Below are 18,676 nucleotides of genomic sequence, written 5' to 3' on the forward strand. Positions count from 1 at the left end.
CCTCCCTTTATCCAAGGTATGGACAGATGAGTGAAAATTTAAGGACAAAAAAAAAAAAAGATAAATAATAGGGCAGGAATAAGGGGTAAAAAAAAAAAATTGGGTAGAATGCAATACTAGTGGTCAATGAGAGGGAAGGTATGGGATATACAGGTTATTTCATTTTTCTTTTTATTTCATTTTCTCGAGTAATGCAAATGTTCTAAAAATTATCATGGTGATGAACACACAATTATGTGATGATATTATGAGCCTTTGTATATTTTCAACAGACTGTATCATGCATGAAGATATCTCAATAGAAGTATAAAAATATCCTTTACATCATGACACAGAGGCCTCTGATTTAAAAGGTTTACCACTCCTGTATTCAAATTGCTTTCCCACCAGCATGGGTTACATCTATCTACTGATATCTAATCTATATACTTTAATTTCAAGGCTCATTATGACTTACAAGGTAAAAAGCACATCCTTTGGGATGGAATTCAAGGCCTTCCAAGCCTCCCGGCCCCTCTCCTAGGCCCAGCCACATGAATATCTCACCGTTTCCTGAGCCCGTGGAATCCCTGTATCTGCCCTTTCCTGCACAGAGAACAGCACATATTCTCCTACCTTCTACTGCTCTTAAGAGCCCTCTTATTTCCACCCCCACGTTGGTTGTGCCTGTTTTTTTTTGTTACATGGGCAGGCACCGGGAATTGAACCCGGGTCCTCTGGCATCGCAGGCAAGCATTCCTGCCTGCTGAGCCACCGTGGCCCGCCCTGTGCCTGTTTTTTATGAGCTAGGCATTGAGCTGCTCTAGAGCAGGGTTTTGCAATCTCTGCAATGTTTAGGTCCAGATAATTCTCTGTTCTGGGTGGGGGTGGGGAGGTCACTCTGTGCACTGAAGGATGTTTAGAAGCATCCTTGGTTTCTACCTACCGGATGCCTGCAGCAGCCCCACCCCAGGGGAGACAATAAAAAATGTCTCCAGTCATCACCAAATGTCAGGGCATGGGGGGGTGTAAGCCAAACTGCCCCCAGGTGAGAACTGTTCCATAGAACTCAGAAAAAATACAAAGTCCAGAACAGAGCTCAGCAAACTATGGTCCAGAGGCTAAATCCAGCCCATGAGCTAAGACAAGTTTTTGCATTTTTCAATGGTTGGGGAAAAAAAAAATCAAAAGGTTATTTCATGGCACCATGAAGATCACATGCAATTCAGTTTTCAGTATCCATAAATAAAGTTTTATTGGCACACTGCCATGCCTGTTCATTTGCATATAGACTTGGATGTAGTTTACTGCTCTGACAGTGAGTTGAGCAATCATGACAGAGTCTGCCTGGCCTGCAAACCCTAAAATGTTTACCATCTAGCTCCCCATCCCCAAATTTCAGATCCTGCCTCTAGAGGGGCTATCCTGAAATCTGAGACCCTCATTGAGAAGTACTGCAACTGGGGGACAGATTCATCTGGAGACCTGAGCAGGGGCCTCAAATCCAAGCTGGTGTTACTAGGTGGGTGAAGAGGGCAGAGGAATGAGGAGCTGCTACGGCCTGAAGGAGAGAGAGGGAATGCGAGGAATTTGGGAAAAGCAAACATCTGGCGTGGCTGGTGGGCAGTGTGAAGGCGGTGGGTGTAGACAGTCTCGACTTAAATTGCACCCAGTTGGTGAGCACGTCTGGATAACCTCAGGGGAGGCCGTGGGCAGCCACGCCACCCTCACTGGGCTCACGCCTCCACCTCGACCCAGTCTGTCCTCCTCTACCAGACACGGAACTCTCTAGGGAGGGGCCTTAAGCCTCTGGTGCCTCAGTTTCCACATCTGTGAATTAGGCATAGTAAAGACTCTACCCTTAGAGCAGCAGATGTCAACCGGAGAAGACCGAGCCCCCAGGGGACACTTGGCAATGCCTGGAGACATTCTAGACCATCACAACTGGGATCGGATGCTCCTGGCATCTGTGGGTACAGGCCAGGGATGCTTCTCAATATCCTACAACTCCCAGCTTGGGCCCACCACAAATTATCCAGCCCTAAATGATGATAATCAATGGTACCAAGGTTGAGAAATGCTGCCTCTGTGGGATGGCAGAAGAGTAAAGGTTGCAGAAGCTTAGAGTAACACCTGGTAAGAGGTAGGGGCTCAGTGAGCATTAGCCCTCAGGATTATTCTCCCACACTCATGTGTCCTGCTCCGTGCCAAGTTCCAGGTGAATGATAGACCTGGTGGGTTCTACTCTCACTGGCCCTTTACTTTCATTTCTCTAACCTGCCTGGAAGCCCCTTAACAGAAAAAGAGAGTCTCCCTGAGTCACCAAGTTGAGTAGACAGCAGTAGTACCTACTAAGAATTCAAAGTTTGTGAATTTGAAATAGTGAGAGATAAAATACATGAATAAATAATTACTTTTGAGGGTCTTTTTTTTTTTGGCATGCTGTGGAGTGGGGGGTCACATTTCATTCTTTTTCCATGTGAGTAGCCCATTATAGCAGCACCATTTGTTTATTTATTTATTTATTTATTTATTTATTTATTTATTTATTTTTGAGTGCATGAGCCAGCAATTAAACCCAGGAGGTCTCCCACATGCAGGCAAGAATTCTACCACTGAACTACCTGTGCACCCCTAAAGTATTACTTTTGAAAAATTTGTTTTTGATAAAAACAAGCATAGAGTTCCAGGTCAAGATGGCGGCTTAACAACGTGCACATTTTAGTTCGTCCTCCAGAACAACTACTAAATAACCAGAAACAGTACAGAACAGCTCCTGGGGCCAGGTCAGTGACCAGACACACAGCGTATCCCAGTCTGGACCAGCTGGACCGGCTGCGAGCACCTCCCAGAACCGTGAGTTCCCAAAGCTACGGCAGCCAGCACCCCTCCCCCACAGGCCGCTTCCCAGAAGGAAAACGAAAGGGACCAGCAGCAGGGACTGAGCACAATCAAATGCCAATTGTGGAACTAATTAACAAATTCTGACTACTAAAAATAGGCCCCCAGCTTAGGTGAACCTGATCAAAGCGGAGGTTGCTCATTTTTGCCCCGGCGCCAAGGGGGCAGGACTGACAGAAAAAGGGGGGAAAAAAAGAAGGAAACAGAAGTTTTGGTGGCTGTGTATCTACAAAGGCTTGACTGCCTCTGGATACAGCAGCAGGGCTTTTCAGGCTGCAACTGCCCCAGGCATAAGCAGAAGTGAGCTCTTTTGGGGGCTTATCTAGAGCTTGTGCCTTCCCCAGGGGAGGGGGGAAGCCCCACCCAGGTGGAATCCCTCCATCAAGGAATTCAGACACCAGGGCTTGGTAATTTGAAGCCATTAAAACCAGCCTACAACTTCTCCTCTGTCTCCACCATGCCCCCAGCAGGGAGAGTCTGCCAAAGTTAAAGGTACCGCATCATCTTATGCTGGTGGGACCTGCAGTCAGACAAGCGCCACAAACAGGGCAGGATAAGAAAAACAGAGTCCAGAGACTTCACGGGAAAGTCTTTCAACCTGCTGGGTCTCACCCTCAGGGAAAACCGATGTAGGTGACACTTTCCTCCTGATAGGAGGCCAGTTTGGTCTGGGAAAATCCGGCTGGGGTCTATAATATCTAAGCAGACCCTCCTAAGTGTGTGTAGGGGGAAAGGCACCACACAAGCAGGGCAAGAAACAAGAAAATAAGAACTGAAAAATTCTCCTCTGTTAAACAAAACTTAAGCTAAAGGTCCAGATAAAACTGAATGGAATGTCAAAGAACAGATAGACAACAAATTCATCCAGCAAGAAAACCCTAGATAAAAGAAGTGAAAGCAATCTCTTCAGAATAAACTAATTAAGGTAATTAAATGCCTAGACACCAGCAAAAAATCACACTAGGAAAATTGAAGATATGGCCCAGTCAAAGGAACAAACCAACAATTCAAATGACATACAGAAGCTGAAACAATTAATTCAGAATGTATGAACAGACATGGGAAACCTCATCAAAAACCAAATCAATGAATTGAGGGAGGATATAAAGAAGGCAAGGAAAGAATAAAAAAAAGAAACTGAAAGTCTGAAAAAACAAATCACAGAACTTATGGGAATGAAAGACACAGTAGAAGAGACGAAAAAAACAATGGAAACCTACAATGGTAGATTTCGAGAGACAGAATATAGGATTTCTGAACTGGAGGATGGAACATCTGAAATCCAGCAAGAAAAAGAAAATATAGGGGAAAAATGGAAAAATATGAGCAGGAACTCAGGGAATTGAAGGACAATATGAAGTGCATGAATATACGTGTTGTGGGTATCCCAGAAGGAGAAGAGAAGGGAAAAGGAGGAGAAAAACTAATAGAGGAAATTATCACTGAAAAGTTCCCAACTCTTATGAAAGACTTAAAATTACAGATCCAAGAAGTGCAGCGTATCCCAAAGAGAATAGATCCAAATAGACACACTCCAAGACATTTAATAATCAGAATGTCAGAGGTCAAAGAGAAAGAGAGGATCTTGAAAGCAGCAAGAGAAAAGCAATTCATCACATACAAGGGAAGCCCTATAAGACTATGCGCAGATCTCTCAGCAGAAACCATGGAGGCGAGAAGACAGTGGGATAATATGTTTAAATTATTAAAAGAGAAAAACTGCCAACCAAGAATTCTATATCCAGCAAAACTGTCCTTCAAAAATGAGGGAGAAATTAAAACATTTTCAGACAAAAAAATCACTGAGAGAATTTGTGACCAAGAGACCAGCTCTGCAAGAAATACTAAAGGGAACACTAGAGACAGATATGAAGATAGAAGAGAGAGGTGTGGAGAAGAGTGTGGAAAGGAAGACTATGAGTAAAGGTAAAAAGAAGGAAAATTAGATAGGACATATAAAATCCAGAAGGCAAAATAGTAGAAGAAAGTAATACCCATGCAGTAATAACACTGAATGTTAATGGATTAAACTCTCCAATCAAAAGACATAGTCTGGCAGAATGGATTAAAAAACAGGACCCATCTATATGCTGTCTCTACTCAAAGGACACGAGGCCAAGGACACAAATGGACATTTACACACCAATGTTTATAGCAGCATTATTAACAATTACCAAGAGATGGAAACAGCCAAAATGTCCATCAACAGACAGTTGGCTGAACAAACTGTGACATTTACATAAGATGGAATATTATGCAGCTGTAAAACAGAATAAAGTTATGAAGTATGTAACAACATGAATGGACCTTAAGGACATTATGCTGAGTGTGATTAGCCAGAAACAAAAGGGCAAATACTGTATGGTCTCACTGATATGAACTGACATTAGTGAATAAACTTGGAATATTTCCTTGGTAACAGAGACCATCAGGAGATAGAAATAGGGTAAGATATTGGGTAATTGGAGCTGAAGGGATACAGATTGTGCAACAGGACTGGATATAAAAACTCAGAAATGGACAGCAGAATATTACCTAACTGTAATACAATTATGTTAAAACACTGAATGAAGCTGCATATGAGAAAGATAGAGGGAGGAGGGCTGGGGCATAAATGAAATCACAAAGAAAGACGATAAAGATTGACATGGTGTAATCTAGGAATGCCTAGAGTGTATAATGATAGTGACTAAATGTACAAATTTAAAAAATATTTTTGTGTGAGGAAGAACAAAAAAGTCATTACTGCAGTGTGTTGAAAATAGATGGTACTTAATATTTTAAAATTTCAACTAATCCGTGAGACTAAAGCAAAAAATGTTTATTTGGTACAAATCTATACTTTGACTAGTGCATCTCCTAATATAACTTATGTAGATAGTTGATTGAACACCTTAAGTACATGGAACTTTGTGTAGGACATGAGATTTTGTTGGTTTGTCCAGGTGATGTCCTGATGAATCCCAGAGTGATTTGATCAGTGAGTGGAAAAGTATTTGCAAAGTCCCCTTCGGGGAATGGTGAGAAAGGGGGAAAACTCAACTTCCCCAAGTTGAGTCTTGATATTCTCACAAGCAGTGTGGACAACCAAAGCTATAGGCTGAGCCCCCAGTCTTGGGGTTTGTTCATATGAAACTGAACCCCACAGGGGATAGGTCAAGCCTACTTAAAATTAAGCCTAAGAGTCACCCCCAAGAGAACCTCTTCTATTGCTCAGATGTGGCCTCTCTCTCCAGCCAACACAGCAAGCAGACTCACCACCCTCCCCATCTACATGGGACATGACTCCCAGGGGTGTGGATCTTCCTGGCAGCGTGGGACAGAAATCCCAGAATGAGCTGAGATTCAGCATCAAGGGATTGAGAAAACCTTCTTGACCAGAAGGGGCAAGAGTGAAATGAGACGAAGTGTCAATGGCTGAGAAATTCCAGAGTTGAGAGGTTATCCTGGAGGTTATTCTTATGCATTAAGTAGATACCACCTTGTTATCCAAGATGTAATGGAGAGGCTGGAGGGAACTGCCTGAAAATGTAGAGCTGTGTTCCAGTAGCCATGTTTCTTGATGATGATTGTATAATGATATAGCTTTCACAATGAGACTGTGTGATTGTGAAAACCTTGTGTCTGATGCTCCTTTTATCTACCTTGTCAACAGATGAGAGGAACATATGGAATAAAAATAAATAATAAGGGGAACAAATGTTAAAATAGATTTAGTTTGAAATGCTAGTGATCAATGAAAGGGATCAGTAAGGGGTATAGCCTGTAAAATTTTTTTTTTCTGTTTGTTATATTTTTCTGTTGTCTTTTTATTTCTTTTTCTGAATTGATGCTAATGTTCTGGGAAATGATCATGATGATGAATATGCAACTATGTGATGATTTGTGAATTGCTGAGTGTATGTGTTGGGAATGTTTGTTTCTTGTAGTTTTTTTTAATTAATAAAATTTTAAAAATAAATAAATAAATAAAAAAGATACTACAAGAAAAGAAAAAAATAGTCAGTGTGGTGAATTAATAAATGGCAATATTAAAATATTAAAAAAAAAAAAAGCAAGGAGACGGCCAGCTTCACCCCATTCGCCCCTGCTCTGGCACAAGCTTGAGACAGTTCCCAGCCTCCCTGGCAGTCAGAGATGGCCATGCGGTTAAGTTCTTTCCTGTGGAAATGATATGTGCAAAAATTGCCAGGCCTGAGCCGTAAGCTCCCGACATCCCACCCCATGCAGCAGATTGATGACCCCAATTAACGTATTCACATCCCTTTGCAATGTTACTTTGCAGCTCCTCCCATCAAGCTGTGCAGTCTTTTTTCCTGTCCACAGAATCTGGGCCAGGCTTGTGATCTGCTTGGACCAACAGGGTGCAGCAGAAGTAAAGCTGTGCAAATTCCAAGCCTAGATCTCAGGGGGCTTCGCAGGCTTCTGTCCTTCTCTTGGGCCCAGCTAGGCCAGGTGAAAAAGCCTGTGACCTGCTGGAGAATAAGGTCACAAGGAACAGGGGGAACTGACCCAGCTAGGACCATCCCAGACCAGCGTACAGGCCACTGACACCAACCTAGATCAGCAGAGCCATTTGCCCAGCCACAGCTGACCACGGATACGGCCCCCCAAAGCCTCACTGTTGTCTGTATCCAATGCAGCCAACCAATAAAAGGAGAATGAGTGGAGGGGAGTGGGTGCTCCAGTGAGCCATGCTGCGTAACAAATCATCCCAAAACTTAGTAGCTTAAAACAATGACAGGTTCACAATTCTGCTTGTCGGCTGGGCAGTTCTAGTGTCAGTGGGTCCAGCTGGATTTGGGGGGCTGCAGAACCACAAGATGAAAGGTGCCTGGGTCCCTGAATGACTGTGGGGTCCCCCATTGACCACAGCCTAGGACAGGTATATATGTATAAACCTCTAATACATTGCGCTATTGCATGTTTGGGTCTCTTTGTTGCATCCACTTAGCTTATCCTAAGAAGTAAAGTTTTAATTAAGTGAGCGCTTCAGGAAATGCCATCCATGCATAAAAACATGTTTGAGCAAAACAAACATCACAGAAGCTTCCAGGTGGTTATGGAACAAACCTTAGTCTCCGCTTCTCCGAGATGTTCAGCGCGTACTTTCGAAGGGACTGGCTATTGAGATTTTCCGTGATTCCTCCCTCCACTTGGGAGCTGTAAGAATCTGTCGGCTTCAACAAAGTGCCATTTTGCTTGTCTCGGGGGAGGATGGTCGTCCTCCTGCGCGCAGTGGACCGGTAGCTCGGCAGTTCCTGAAGGACATTCACAGGCGGAGAAGAAAAGCAACTAGAATCCAGAGAGAGGCTCTCTAGGTAAGAGAGAAGAAAACCATCATTCACTCTGGTGAGCTTGGGAGCCAAAACTTGCACCGCAGGGACTATAACTAAAGCTTGCAGAGGGTCACTCGCCTGGGTCAGTGACAAAAGCATTTAGATCTTAATTATTTTATTTATCAGGACATTGGTCGGGACAATGAAGTCATCTGTAAATGGGCTTGCTTTCAGCAGATGTGTTTGCAAAGTGATGTGTTTGGCTGCAGCCACTAGCTAAACGTGTGACCTGGGGCAAATGATCTAAAACCTGTTCTTCATTTGTCCCATGGGGCTAATAATATTTGTTCCAATAACCCTCACACAGTGTAGGGTATGATGATGTGTGGGAGAAACTCTGAAAAGCATAAAGTGACATGCAAACTGCATGCAAGCACAACTTCAATAACAACAAACATAGGGTCTCCAGAGCATTTCTTATGGGCCAGGCACTATGTAAAGACCTCCATGTGCACGCATGGGATCTGGGCCGCCCTTGGGAGCTGCTTGGAGCAAAGGCTGTGCCAGTTCTGAGTCTCAGCCTCAGGGGCTCACAGGCTTCTGCTCCTCTCTTGGACCCCAGCTGCTGCCAGGTGAACAAGCCCGAGCTAACCTGCTGGAGGATGAGACCAGGTGGAGCTAGTGACCACCAGGTGACCGCCCCAGCTGAGGCCATCCCAGACCAGCCTACAGAGCACCAACCCCCAGCCTAGCTCACAGAGCCCCCTGCCCAACCACAGCTGACCACAGGCGCGCACACGCACTGAGACAGATACTATTATCCCCATTTTACAGATGAGAAAAACAAGTAACTGATGAATTCCCATTGCCGTTTTGTTTTTTTTTTTTTAATTTTTATTGACACAACAGCATACAAGCGCATACATTCCTTTTTTTTTTTTTTTTGCATGGTCAAAGGCACCGGGAAATGAACCCAGGTTTCTGGCATGGCAAAGAGCCACTCTGCCACTGAGCCACTGTGGCCCCACATACATTATTAACATATAAATATTCCATACATGGTATACAATCAATGGCTCACAATGTCATCACATAGTTGTATATTCATCACCATGGTCATTTTTCAGAACATTTGCATCACTCCAGAAAAAGAAATGAAAAGAAAAAACTCCTACATAACATACCCCTCACCCCTTCCTCTCATTAACCACTAGTCTTTCCACCCATTCAGTATACATATTTTTTAATTTTAACATTTGTTCCCCCTATTATTTATTTATTTTTAATCCATATGTTTTACTCATCTGTATATACCATAGTTAAAAGGAGCATCAGACACAAGGTTTTCACAATCACACAGTCACATTGCGAAAGCTATATCATTATACAATCATCTTCAAGAAATATGGCTACTGGAACACAGCTCTACAGTTTCAGGCACTTCCCTCTAGCCTAATACACCTTAATCTAAAAAGGGGATATCTATATAATGAATAAGAATAACCTCCAGTATAACCTCTCGACTCTGTTTGAAATCTCTCAGCTACTGACACTTTATTTTGTCTTATTTCTCTCTTCCCCCTTTCGGTCAAGAAGGCTTTCTCAATCCCTTGATGCTGAGTCCCAGCTCGTTCTAGGATTTCTGACCCATGTTGCCAGGACACCGCTGGGAGTCATGTCCCATGTAGACAGGGGGAGGGCAGTGAGTATGATTGCTGTGTTGGCTGAGAGAGAGATAGGCCATATCTGAGCAACAAAAGAGGTTCTCTGGGGGTGATGCTTAGGCCTAATTTTAAGTAGGCTTGACCTATCCTTTGCGGGGTTAAGTTGCATGGAAACAAATCCCAAGATTGAGGGCTCAGCCTATTGATTTGGTTGTTCCCAGTGCTTGTGAGAATATCAGGAGTTCTCCAAATGCGGAAATTGAATTCCCGCCCCCCTTGCCATTCCCCCAAGGGGACTTTGCAAATACTTTTTGTTCACTGTTCAAATCACTCTGGGATTTATCGGGACATACCTCTTGACAAACCTACAAAATCTCATGCCCTATTCAAGGTTCCATGTATTATGGTGTTCAATTAAACTACCCATATAAGTTATATTAGAATGCACTAGTCAAAATATAAATTTTGTACCAAATAAACATTTTTGCTTTAGTCTCACACATAGGTTAAAGTTTTAAAATATGAATTCCCATCTATTTTCAACACCCTGCAATATTGACATTCCTTTGTTCTTCCTCATGCAAAAACATTTTTAATTTGTACATTTAGTCACTATCATTGTACACTCTAGGCATTCCTAGATTATACCATCTCAGTCTTTATCATCTATCTTTCCTTCTGGTTTCACTTGTGCCCTCAGCCCTCCTCCCTCTGTCATTCTCACATTCAGCTTCATTTGATGTACTAACATTATTGTGTTACGATTAGGAAGTATTGTGCTATCCATTTCTGAATTTTTACAATCAGTCCTATTGCACAATCTGTATCCCTTCAGCTCCAATTACCCAATATCTACCCTATTTCTACCTCCTGATGGCCTCTGTTCTTAACTGAAATTCTCCAAGTTCATTCATTAATGTTAGTTCATATCAGTGAGACCAAACAGTATTTGTTCTGTTTCTGGCTAATCTCACTCAGCATAATATCCTCAAGGTCCATCCATATTGTTACATGCTTCATGACTTTATTCTGTCTTACAGCTGCATAATATTCCATCATACGTTTATACCTCAGCTTGTTTAGCCACTCATCTGTTGATGAACATTTGGGCTGTTTCCATCTCTTGGCAATTGTAAATAATGCTGCTATAAACATTGGTGTACAAATGTCCATTTGTGTCCTTGCCCTCATGTCTTCTGAACAGATAACTAGCAATGGTATTGCTGGATCATATGGCAAGTCTATACTTAGCTTCCTGAGGAACCACCAAACTGCCTTCCACAGCAGTTGTACCATTTTACATTCCCACCAACAGTGGATAAGTGTACCTCTCTCTCCACATCCTCTCCAGCACTTGTCGTTTTCTGTTTTATGGATAATGGCCATTCTGGTGGGTGTGAGATGATATCTCATAGTGGGTTTTTTTTTAGGGGGGAGGGGGCAGTCACCCAGGAACTGAACCCGGGTCTCTGGCATGGCAGGCGAGAAGTCCGCCTGCTGAGTCACCATGGCCCACCCCTCATTGTGGTTTTCATTTGCATTTCCCTAATAGCCAGGGCAGTTGAGCATCTTTTCATGTGCCTTTTAGCCATTTGTCTTTCCTCTTCTAAGAAGTGTCCGTTCATGTCTTTTGCCCATTTTGTAATTGGGTTGTTTGTCTTTTTGTTGTCTCTAACATATCATTGGAAGCTGCCTTTGTGTAAGCTGCCTCTTTACTTTCTTGACAAAGTTCTTTGGTGCACAAAAGTGTTTAATTTTGAGGAGTTTCTGTTTATCTATTTCTTTCTTCAATGTTCATGCTTTGGGTGTAAGATCTAGGAAACCACTGCCTATTATAAGTTTTATAAGATATTTCCCTACATTTTCTTCTGGAAGTTTTATGGTCTTAGTGCTAATGTTTAGGTCTTTGATCCATTTTGAGTTAATTCTTGTATAGGGTGTGAGATACGGATCTTCTTTCATTCTTTTGCATGTGGATATCCAGTTCTCTAGGCACCATTTATTGAAGAGACTGTTCTGTCCCAGGTGAGTTGGCTTGACTGCTTTATTAAAGATCAGTTGTCCATAGATGAGAGGGTCTCTATCTGAACACTCTATTCGATTCCATTGTCAGTGTATCTATCTTTATGCCAGTACCATGCTGTTTTGACCACTGTAGTTTCGTAATATGCCTTAAAGTCAGGTAGTGTGAGACCTCTGACTTCATTTTTCTTTCTCAGGATATTTTTAGGTATTTGTGGTATCCTGCCCTCCCAGATAAATTTGGTTATTGGTTTTTCTATTTCTGAAAAGTAAGTTTTTGGGGTTTAATTGGGATTGCATTGAATCTTTAAATCACTTTAGATAGAACTGACACCTTAACTATATTTAGTCTTCCAATCCATGAACATGGTATGCCCTTCCATTTATTTAGGTCTTCTGTGATTTCTTTTAGCAATTTCTTGTAGTTTTCTTTGTATAGATCTTTTTAATCCTTAGTTAAATTTATTCCTAAAAATATTTTATTCTTTTGGTTGCAATTGTAAATGGAGTTTTTTTCTTGGTTCCCCCCTCAGATTGCTCATTGCTAGTTTATAAAAACACTACAGATTTTTAAATATATATATATATATATATATATATATATATATATATTTAAACATAACAACATACACACATGTACATTCTTACCACATGATCATTCCATTCTTGGTATATCATCAATAACTCACAATATCATCACATAGTTGTATATTCATCACCATGATAATTTCTTAGAACATTTGCACCAACTCAGAAAAATAAATAAAAAGAAAAAAGAAAAAAACTCATACATACCATACCCCTTATCCCTCCCTCTCATTGATTGCTAGCATTTCCATCTACCTGATATATTTTAGCCTTTGTTTCCCCTATTTTTTTTATATCCTTTATCTCTCCCTTTCATTGACCACTAGCATTTCAATCTACTAAATTTATTTTAACATTTGTTCTCCCTATTATTTATCATTTTTAATCCACATGGAAAAACACTATAGATTTTTGTAACTGGCCACTTTGCTGTACTCATTTATTAGCTCTAGTAGTTTTGCTGTGGATTTTTGGGGGTTTTCAACATATAGTAGAATATCTGCAAACAGTGAGAGTTTATTTCTTCCTTTCCAATTTTGATGCCTTGTATTTCTTTTTCTTGTCTAATTGCTCTGGCTAGAACTTCCAACACAATGTTGAATAACAATGGTGATAGTGGACATCGTTGTTTCGCTCCTGATCTTAGGGGGAAAGTTTTCTGTTTTTCCCCATTGAGGATGATGTTAGCTGTAGGTTTTTCATATATTTCCTTTATCATGTTGAGGAAGTTCTCTTCTATTCCTATCCTTTGAAGTGTTTTCAACAAGAAAGAATGTTGAATTTTGTCTAATGCCTTTTCTGCATCAATTGAGATGATCATCTGGTTTTTCTGCTTTGATTTGTTGATATGGTGTATTACAAGAATTGACTTTCTTATGTTGAACCATCCTTGAATACCTGGGATGCAGCCTACTTGGTCTTGGTGTATAATTCTTTTAATGTGCTGCTGGATTCAACTTGCAAGAATTTTGTTGAGGATTTTTGCATTTATATTCATTAGAGAGATTAGTCTGTAATTTTCCTTTCTTATAGTATCTTTGTCTGGCTTTGGTATGAGGGTGATGTTGGTTTCATAAAATAGTCTTCCCTCTTCTTCAGTTTTTTTGAAGAGTTTGGGCAGGATTGGTACTAATTCTTTCTTGTCTGTTTGGTAGAATTCACATGTGAAGCCATCTGGTCCTGGACTTTTCTTTTTGGGGAGCTTCTTAATGACTCATTCAATTTCTTTACTTGTGATCAGTTTGTTGAAGTCATCTATTTCTTCTCGAGTCAATGTTGGTTCTTCACACCTTTCTAGGAAGTTGTCTATTTCATCTACATTGTCTAATTTAATAGCATAAAGTTGTTCATAGTAATCTCTCATTACCTCCTTTATTTCTGCAGGGTCATTAGTTACATCTCCTCTTCCATTTCTGATTTTCTTTGCATCCTCTCTCTTCTTTCTTCATTCTTGCTAAGGCCCATCAATCTTATTGATTTTCTCATGGAGCCAGCCTCTGGTTTTGTTGATTTTCTTGATTGTTTTCATGCTCTCAATTTCATTTATTTCTACTCTAATCTTTGTTATTCCTTTCTTTTCACTTGCTTTGGGGTTAGTTTGCTTTTCTTTCCCTAGTTCTTCTAAGTGAACAGTTAATTCCTTGATTTTTTGCTCTTTCTTCTTTTCATTATTATTATTATTTATTATTGTTATTATTTTTCATGGGCAGACACCAGGAATTGAACCCAGGTCTCCTGCATGGCAGGCAAGAACTCTGCTTGCTGAGCCACCATGGCCCACCCTCTTTCTTCTTTTTTTGCCTTTGCTGCATCCCATAAATTTTGATATGTTGTGTTTTCACTTTCAATTGCCTGGAGATATTTACAGATTTCTCTTCTAATTTCTTCCTGGACCCACTGGTTGTTTAGTGTGTTGTTGAGCCTCCATATATTTGTGAATTTTCTGGCACTCTGCCTATCATTGATTTACAACGTCATTCCTTTATGATCAGAGAAAGTGTTTTGTATGATTTCAATCTTTTTAAATTTATTGAGACTTGCTTTGTGACCCAGCATATGGTCTATCCTTGAGAATGATCCATGAGCACTTGAGAAAAAGGTGTATTCTACTGTTGTGGGGTGTAATGTTCTATAAATGTCTGTTAAGTCTAGTTCATTTATTGTATTATTCAAATTCTCTGTTTTTTATTGACCTTCTGTCTAGATGTTCTGTCCATTGATGAGAGTGTGGAATTGAAGTCTCCAACTATTATGGTAGATATGTTTATTTCTCTTTTCAGTGTTTGCTTCACGTATTTTGGAGTACTCTGACTTGGTGCACAAATATTTATGATTGTTATGTCTTCTTGTTGAATTGTTCCTTTTATTAATACATAGCGTCCTTCTTGTCTCTTTTAACTGTTTTACATTTGAAGTCTAATTTGTTGGATATTAGTATAGCTACTTCTGCTCTTTTCTGATTGTTGTTTGCGTCAAATATCTTTTCCCAACCTTTCACTTTCAACCTATGTTTATCCTTGGGTCTAAAATGCATCTCCTGTAGACAGCATATAGATGGGTCCTGTTTTTTTTTATCCATTCTGCTAGTCTATGTTTTTTGATTGGGGAGTTTAATCCATTAACACTTAGTGTTTTTACTATATGGACAGTACTTTCTTCTACTCTACCATTTTTTCTTCTGGAGTTTGCATGTCATATCTAATTTTTCTTCTTTTTACCTTTACTTATAGTCTTCATTTCTACATTCTTCTCCACACCTCTCTCTCTCCTCTCTTTTCCTATCTGTCTCTAGGGCTCCCTTTAGTATTTCTTACAGAGCTGGTCTCTTGGTCACAAATTCTCTCAGTGATTTTTTTGTCTGAAAATGTTTTAATTTTCCCCTCATTTTTGAAGGACAATTTTGCTGGATATAGAATTCTTGGTTGGCAGTTTTTCTCTTTTAATATCTTAAATATATCATCCCACTGTCTTCTCGCCTCCATGGTTTCTGTTGAGAAATCTACATATAATCTTATTGAGCTTCCCTTGTATGTGATGGATTGCTTTTCTCTTGCTGCTTTCAAAATTCTCTCTTTCTCTTTGACATCTGACATTCTGATTAGTAAGTGTCTGAGAGTATGTGTATTTGGATCTATTTTGTTGGGGTACACTGCACTTCTTGGATCTGTAATTTTAAGTCTTTCATAAGAGTTGGGAAGTTTTCAATGATAATTTCCTCCATTAGTTTTTCTCCTCTTTTTCCCTTGTCTTCTCTGTCTGGGACAACCACAACACATATATTTGTGTGTTTCATGTTGTCATTCAGTTTTCTGAGTCCCTGGTCCATTCTTTTCCCTATATTTTCTTTTGCTTGTCTGATTTCAGCTGTCCTATCCTCCAATTCACTAATCCTATCTTCTGCCTCTTGAAATCAATATTGTAGGTTTCCATTGTTTGCTTGTTTTTTCATCTCTTCTACTGTGCCTTTCAATCCCATAAGTTCTGTGATTTGTTTTTTCAGATTTTCAATTCCTTCTTTTTGTTCATCCCTTGCCCTCTTTTAATCCTCCCCCAATTCATTGATTTGACTTTTGATGAGCTTTTGCATGTCTGTACAAACATCTTGAATTAATGGTTTCAACTCTTGTATCACATTTGAATTGTTGGTTTGTTTCTTTGACTGGGCCCTATCTTCAATTTTCTTAGTACGATATGTTATTTTTTTTTGCTAGTGTCTAGACTAATAAACTAATTTCCTTAATTAGTTTATTCTGGAGATTGTCTTCACTTTTTTACCTAGATTTTCTTGTTGAATGAGTTTATTCTCTAACTATTGACATTCAGCTCAGCTTATTCTAGACCTCTAGCATAGGTTTTGTTTAACAGATCAGAGTTTTTCACTTCTTGTTTTCTTGTTTCTTGCCCTGCCTATATGGTGACCTTTTTTTTCCTTTAAGAGGTTCTACTTAGGTATTATAGACCCCAGTCAGATTTTCCCAGGCCAGACTGGCCTCCTCTCAGGAAGAAAGAGTCACCTGCATCAGTTCTCCCCGAGGGTGAGACCCAGCAGGTTGAAAGACTTTCCTATGAAGCCTCTAGACTCTGTTTTTTTCCTATCCTGCTCAGTATGTGGCTTTGTCTGCATGCCGGTCCCACCAGCATAAAGTGATGCAATACCTTTACCTTCAGCACTCTCCCTACTGGGGGTGTGGTTGAGTCAGAGGAGAGGTTGTAGGCTGACTTTAATGGCTTCAGTTTTCCAGTCCCTGGGGTCTGAACTCCTTGAGGGGGGGCTTCCACCTGTGCTGGGCCCCACCCCTCTCCTGGGGAAGGCGCAGCATCCAGGGAATTACTTCGTTTCACCTGACCAGCCTCTTTGCCTCTCACACAAGCTTAATTCTGCCATTCCTGAGGCAGTTGGAGCCTGAGAAGCCCTGCAGTTGTATCCAAAGAATAATCAAGCCATTGAAACATAGCCACTCACACACAAAATCCTTTTCAGAGCAGGACTCCCATACCTCGGGTTTGCCAATCAAGAGCTTAAGTTGGTACACTGCTCTGTGTCTCTCCAGGTCCTTTGTGTCTCCTCCTTTCCTTCAGTGCCCAGACCCTTTAGAGTATTTTGTGCTGTCTGATCTAAAAAAATCTGGGTTTTTTTCCTTTGTCCATCAACCCTGCCTCCACTGAGCTGGGGCAAAAACAGCATTACTTGAGGTTCAGTTGAGCTGGGGGGCCTATCTTTAGTAGCCAAAATTTGTTAATTAATTCCACAATCGGATCTTGGTTGCCCTCAGCCCCTTGCTGTTAGTAAAGTCCCTTACCTTTCACCTCTGGGAAGCAGCCTGTGGGGGAGGGGCACTGGCCGCTGTGGTCTGGGGGCTCACAGTTTTGGAGGAGCTCGCAGCTGGCCCAGCTGGTCCAGACTGGGATACGCTGTGTGTCCAGTCACTGATATGTCTGTACTGTTCCTGGCTATTTACTAGCTGTGCTGGAGGACGAACTAAATCCCACACCTCACTGAGCCTCCATCTTGGACCTTCTCCCATGGCTGTTGATGTAAAGACACAACTCCTTGCCCAGGCCCTCAAGATCCTGCACAATCTGACTCCTGCCCACTTCTCCAAGCCCTCAGGGTCTCTGCCCTCCCACCACACCTTTTTTTAAAGCATCTTTTCCATCCTAAAATGGGACCTGCTCCTTGCCCTCAGAGCCCTTGCATATACAGTTCCCTCCATGTGGAATGAACATGCCCCATCTCTTTATCCAGTTAACTCCTATTCAAACATCTTCTCCTCAGGGAAGCCATTCCTGCCTCATTGCACTATTTAGTTGCCTTGTTACATATTTCCCACCCGCTGGATGTCCATTGCAGCACTTAGCACAATTTGTAAAAACATACTTATTTATGTGAGTAATGCCCATTTTCCCCACCATTGACTGACTATTCTTGGAGAGCAGGCAATGTGCTGATGTGCTCATGATTCCACCCCAGGACCTAACATCATGGCATAGAGTAGGAGTTCAACAAATACTTAGTGAATGGACGGATGAATGAGTGACATTCCTGGTCTGCCTGTAAGCAGGGACGCTGGAAAGAGAACCAGGGCTGCCTGATTCTAAAACCCACATTCTCTCTATGACAATGGACTGCAGCAATGTTCAGTGGAGCATGGGCTTTCTGTTGGAGGTGAGGGAAGCCACTTTCAAGATAGGTTTTCTGCCTGATCAGATTTTAGTTGTAGGATGATCTCTTTGAGTGGAGACGGGAAGAGGATGCACGAGACCATCATAATTATCTAAGCCGTACCCCCAGAGGCAGCAAAGCTTCTATGGTGTAGTGTTAGATGCCAAATGGCTTGGATTCGAATCCCAGCACTGTCCATTGTTAGCTGTGTGCTCTTGGGAAAGTGACAACCTCTCTGAGCTTCAGTTTCCTCACTTCTAATATTGATTCCACAAACAGATCTATGTACGATCTGGAGCCTGAGATAGAGTAGCGAACAAAACAGAGACCTCACCTACATGATACTTATATTCGGGGGTGGGAGGGAGCTGGGGGCAGATGATTCAATGAACAGGCACTATTCCAGGGGGTGACATGTGGAATGAAGTAAAATAGAGCAGAGTAGAGGCAGAGGTGACATGGGATGGGGTTTACACTGATAAGAGAGGTTCAGGTATGGTCTGTCTCTTAAGGTGACATTTAAGCTGAAACTGAATGAAGGGAGGGAGCAAGCCCAGTGGATAACTGAAGAAGAGCATCCA

The 18,676-nt window shown here is 41.3% G+C and overlaps 1 protein-coding gene across 2 annotated transcripts in view; it reads right to left on the reverse strand.

Annotated features, from left to right (window-relative positions):
* Positions 1-18,676, reverse strand: part of TMC7 (transmembrane channel like 7) — a 76,693-nt gene that overhangs the window by 41,556 nt on the left and 16,461 nt on the right. For both annotated transcript variants that reach the window (XM_077141693.1, XM_077141692.1), the window contains exon 2: positions 7,954-8,197. In XM_077141693.1, coding sequence (XP_076997808.1) covers positions 7,954-8,197 — 244 coding nt within the window. The remainder of the gene's footprint in view (positions 1-7,953; positions 8,198-18,676) is intronic.

The sequence above is a fragment of the Tamandua tetradactyla genome, chromosome 23, assembly GCF_023851605.1.
Source record: "Tamandua tetradactyla isolate mTamTet1 chromosome 23, mTamTet1.pri, whole genome shotgun sequence".
NCBI lineage: Eukaryota > Metazoa > Chordata > Mammalia > Pilosa > Myrmecophagidae > Tamandua > Tamandua tetradactyla.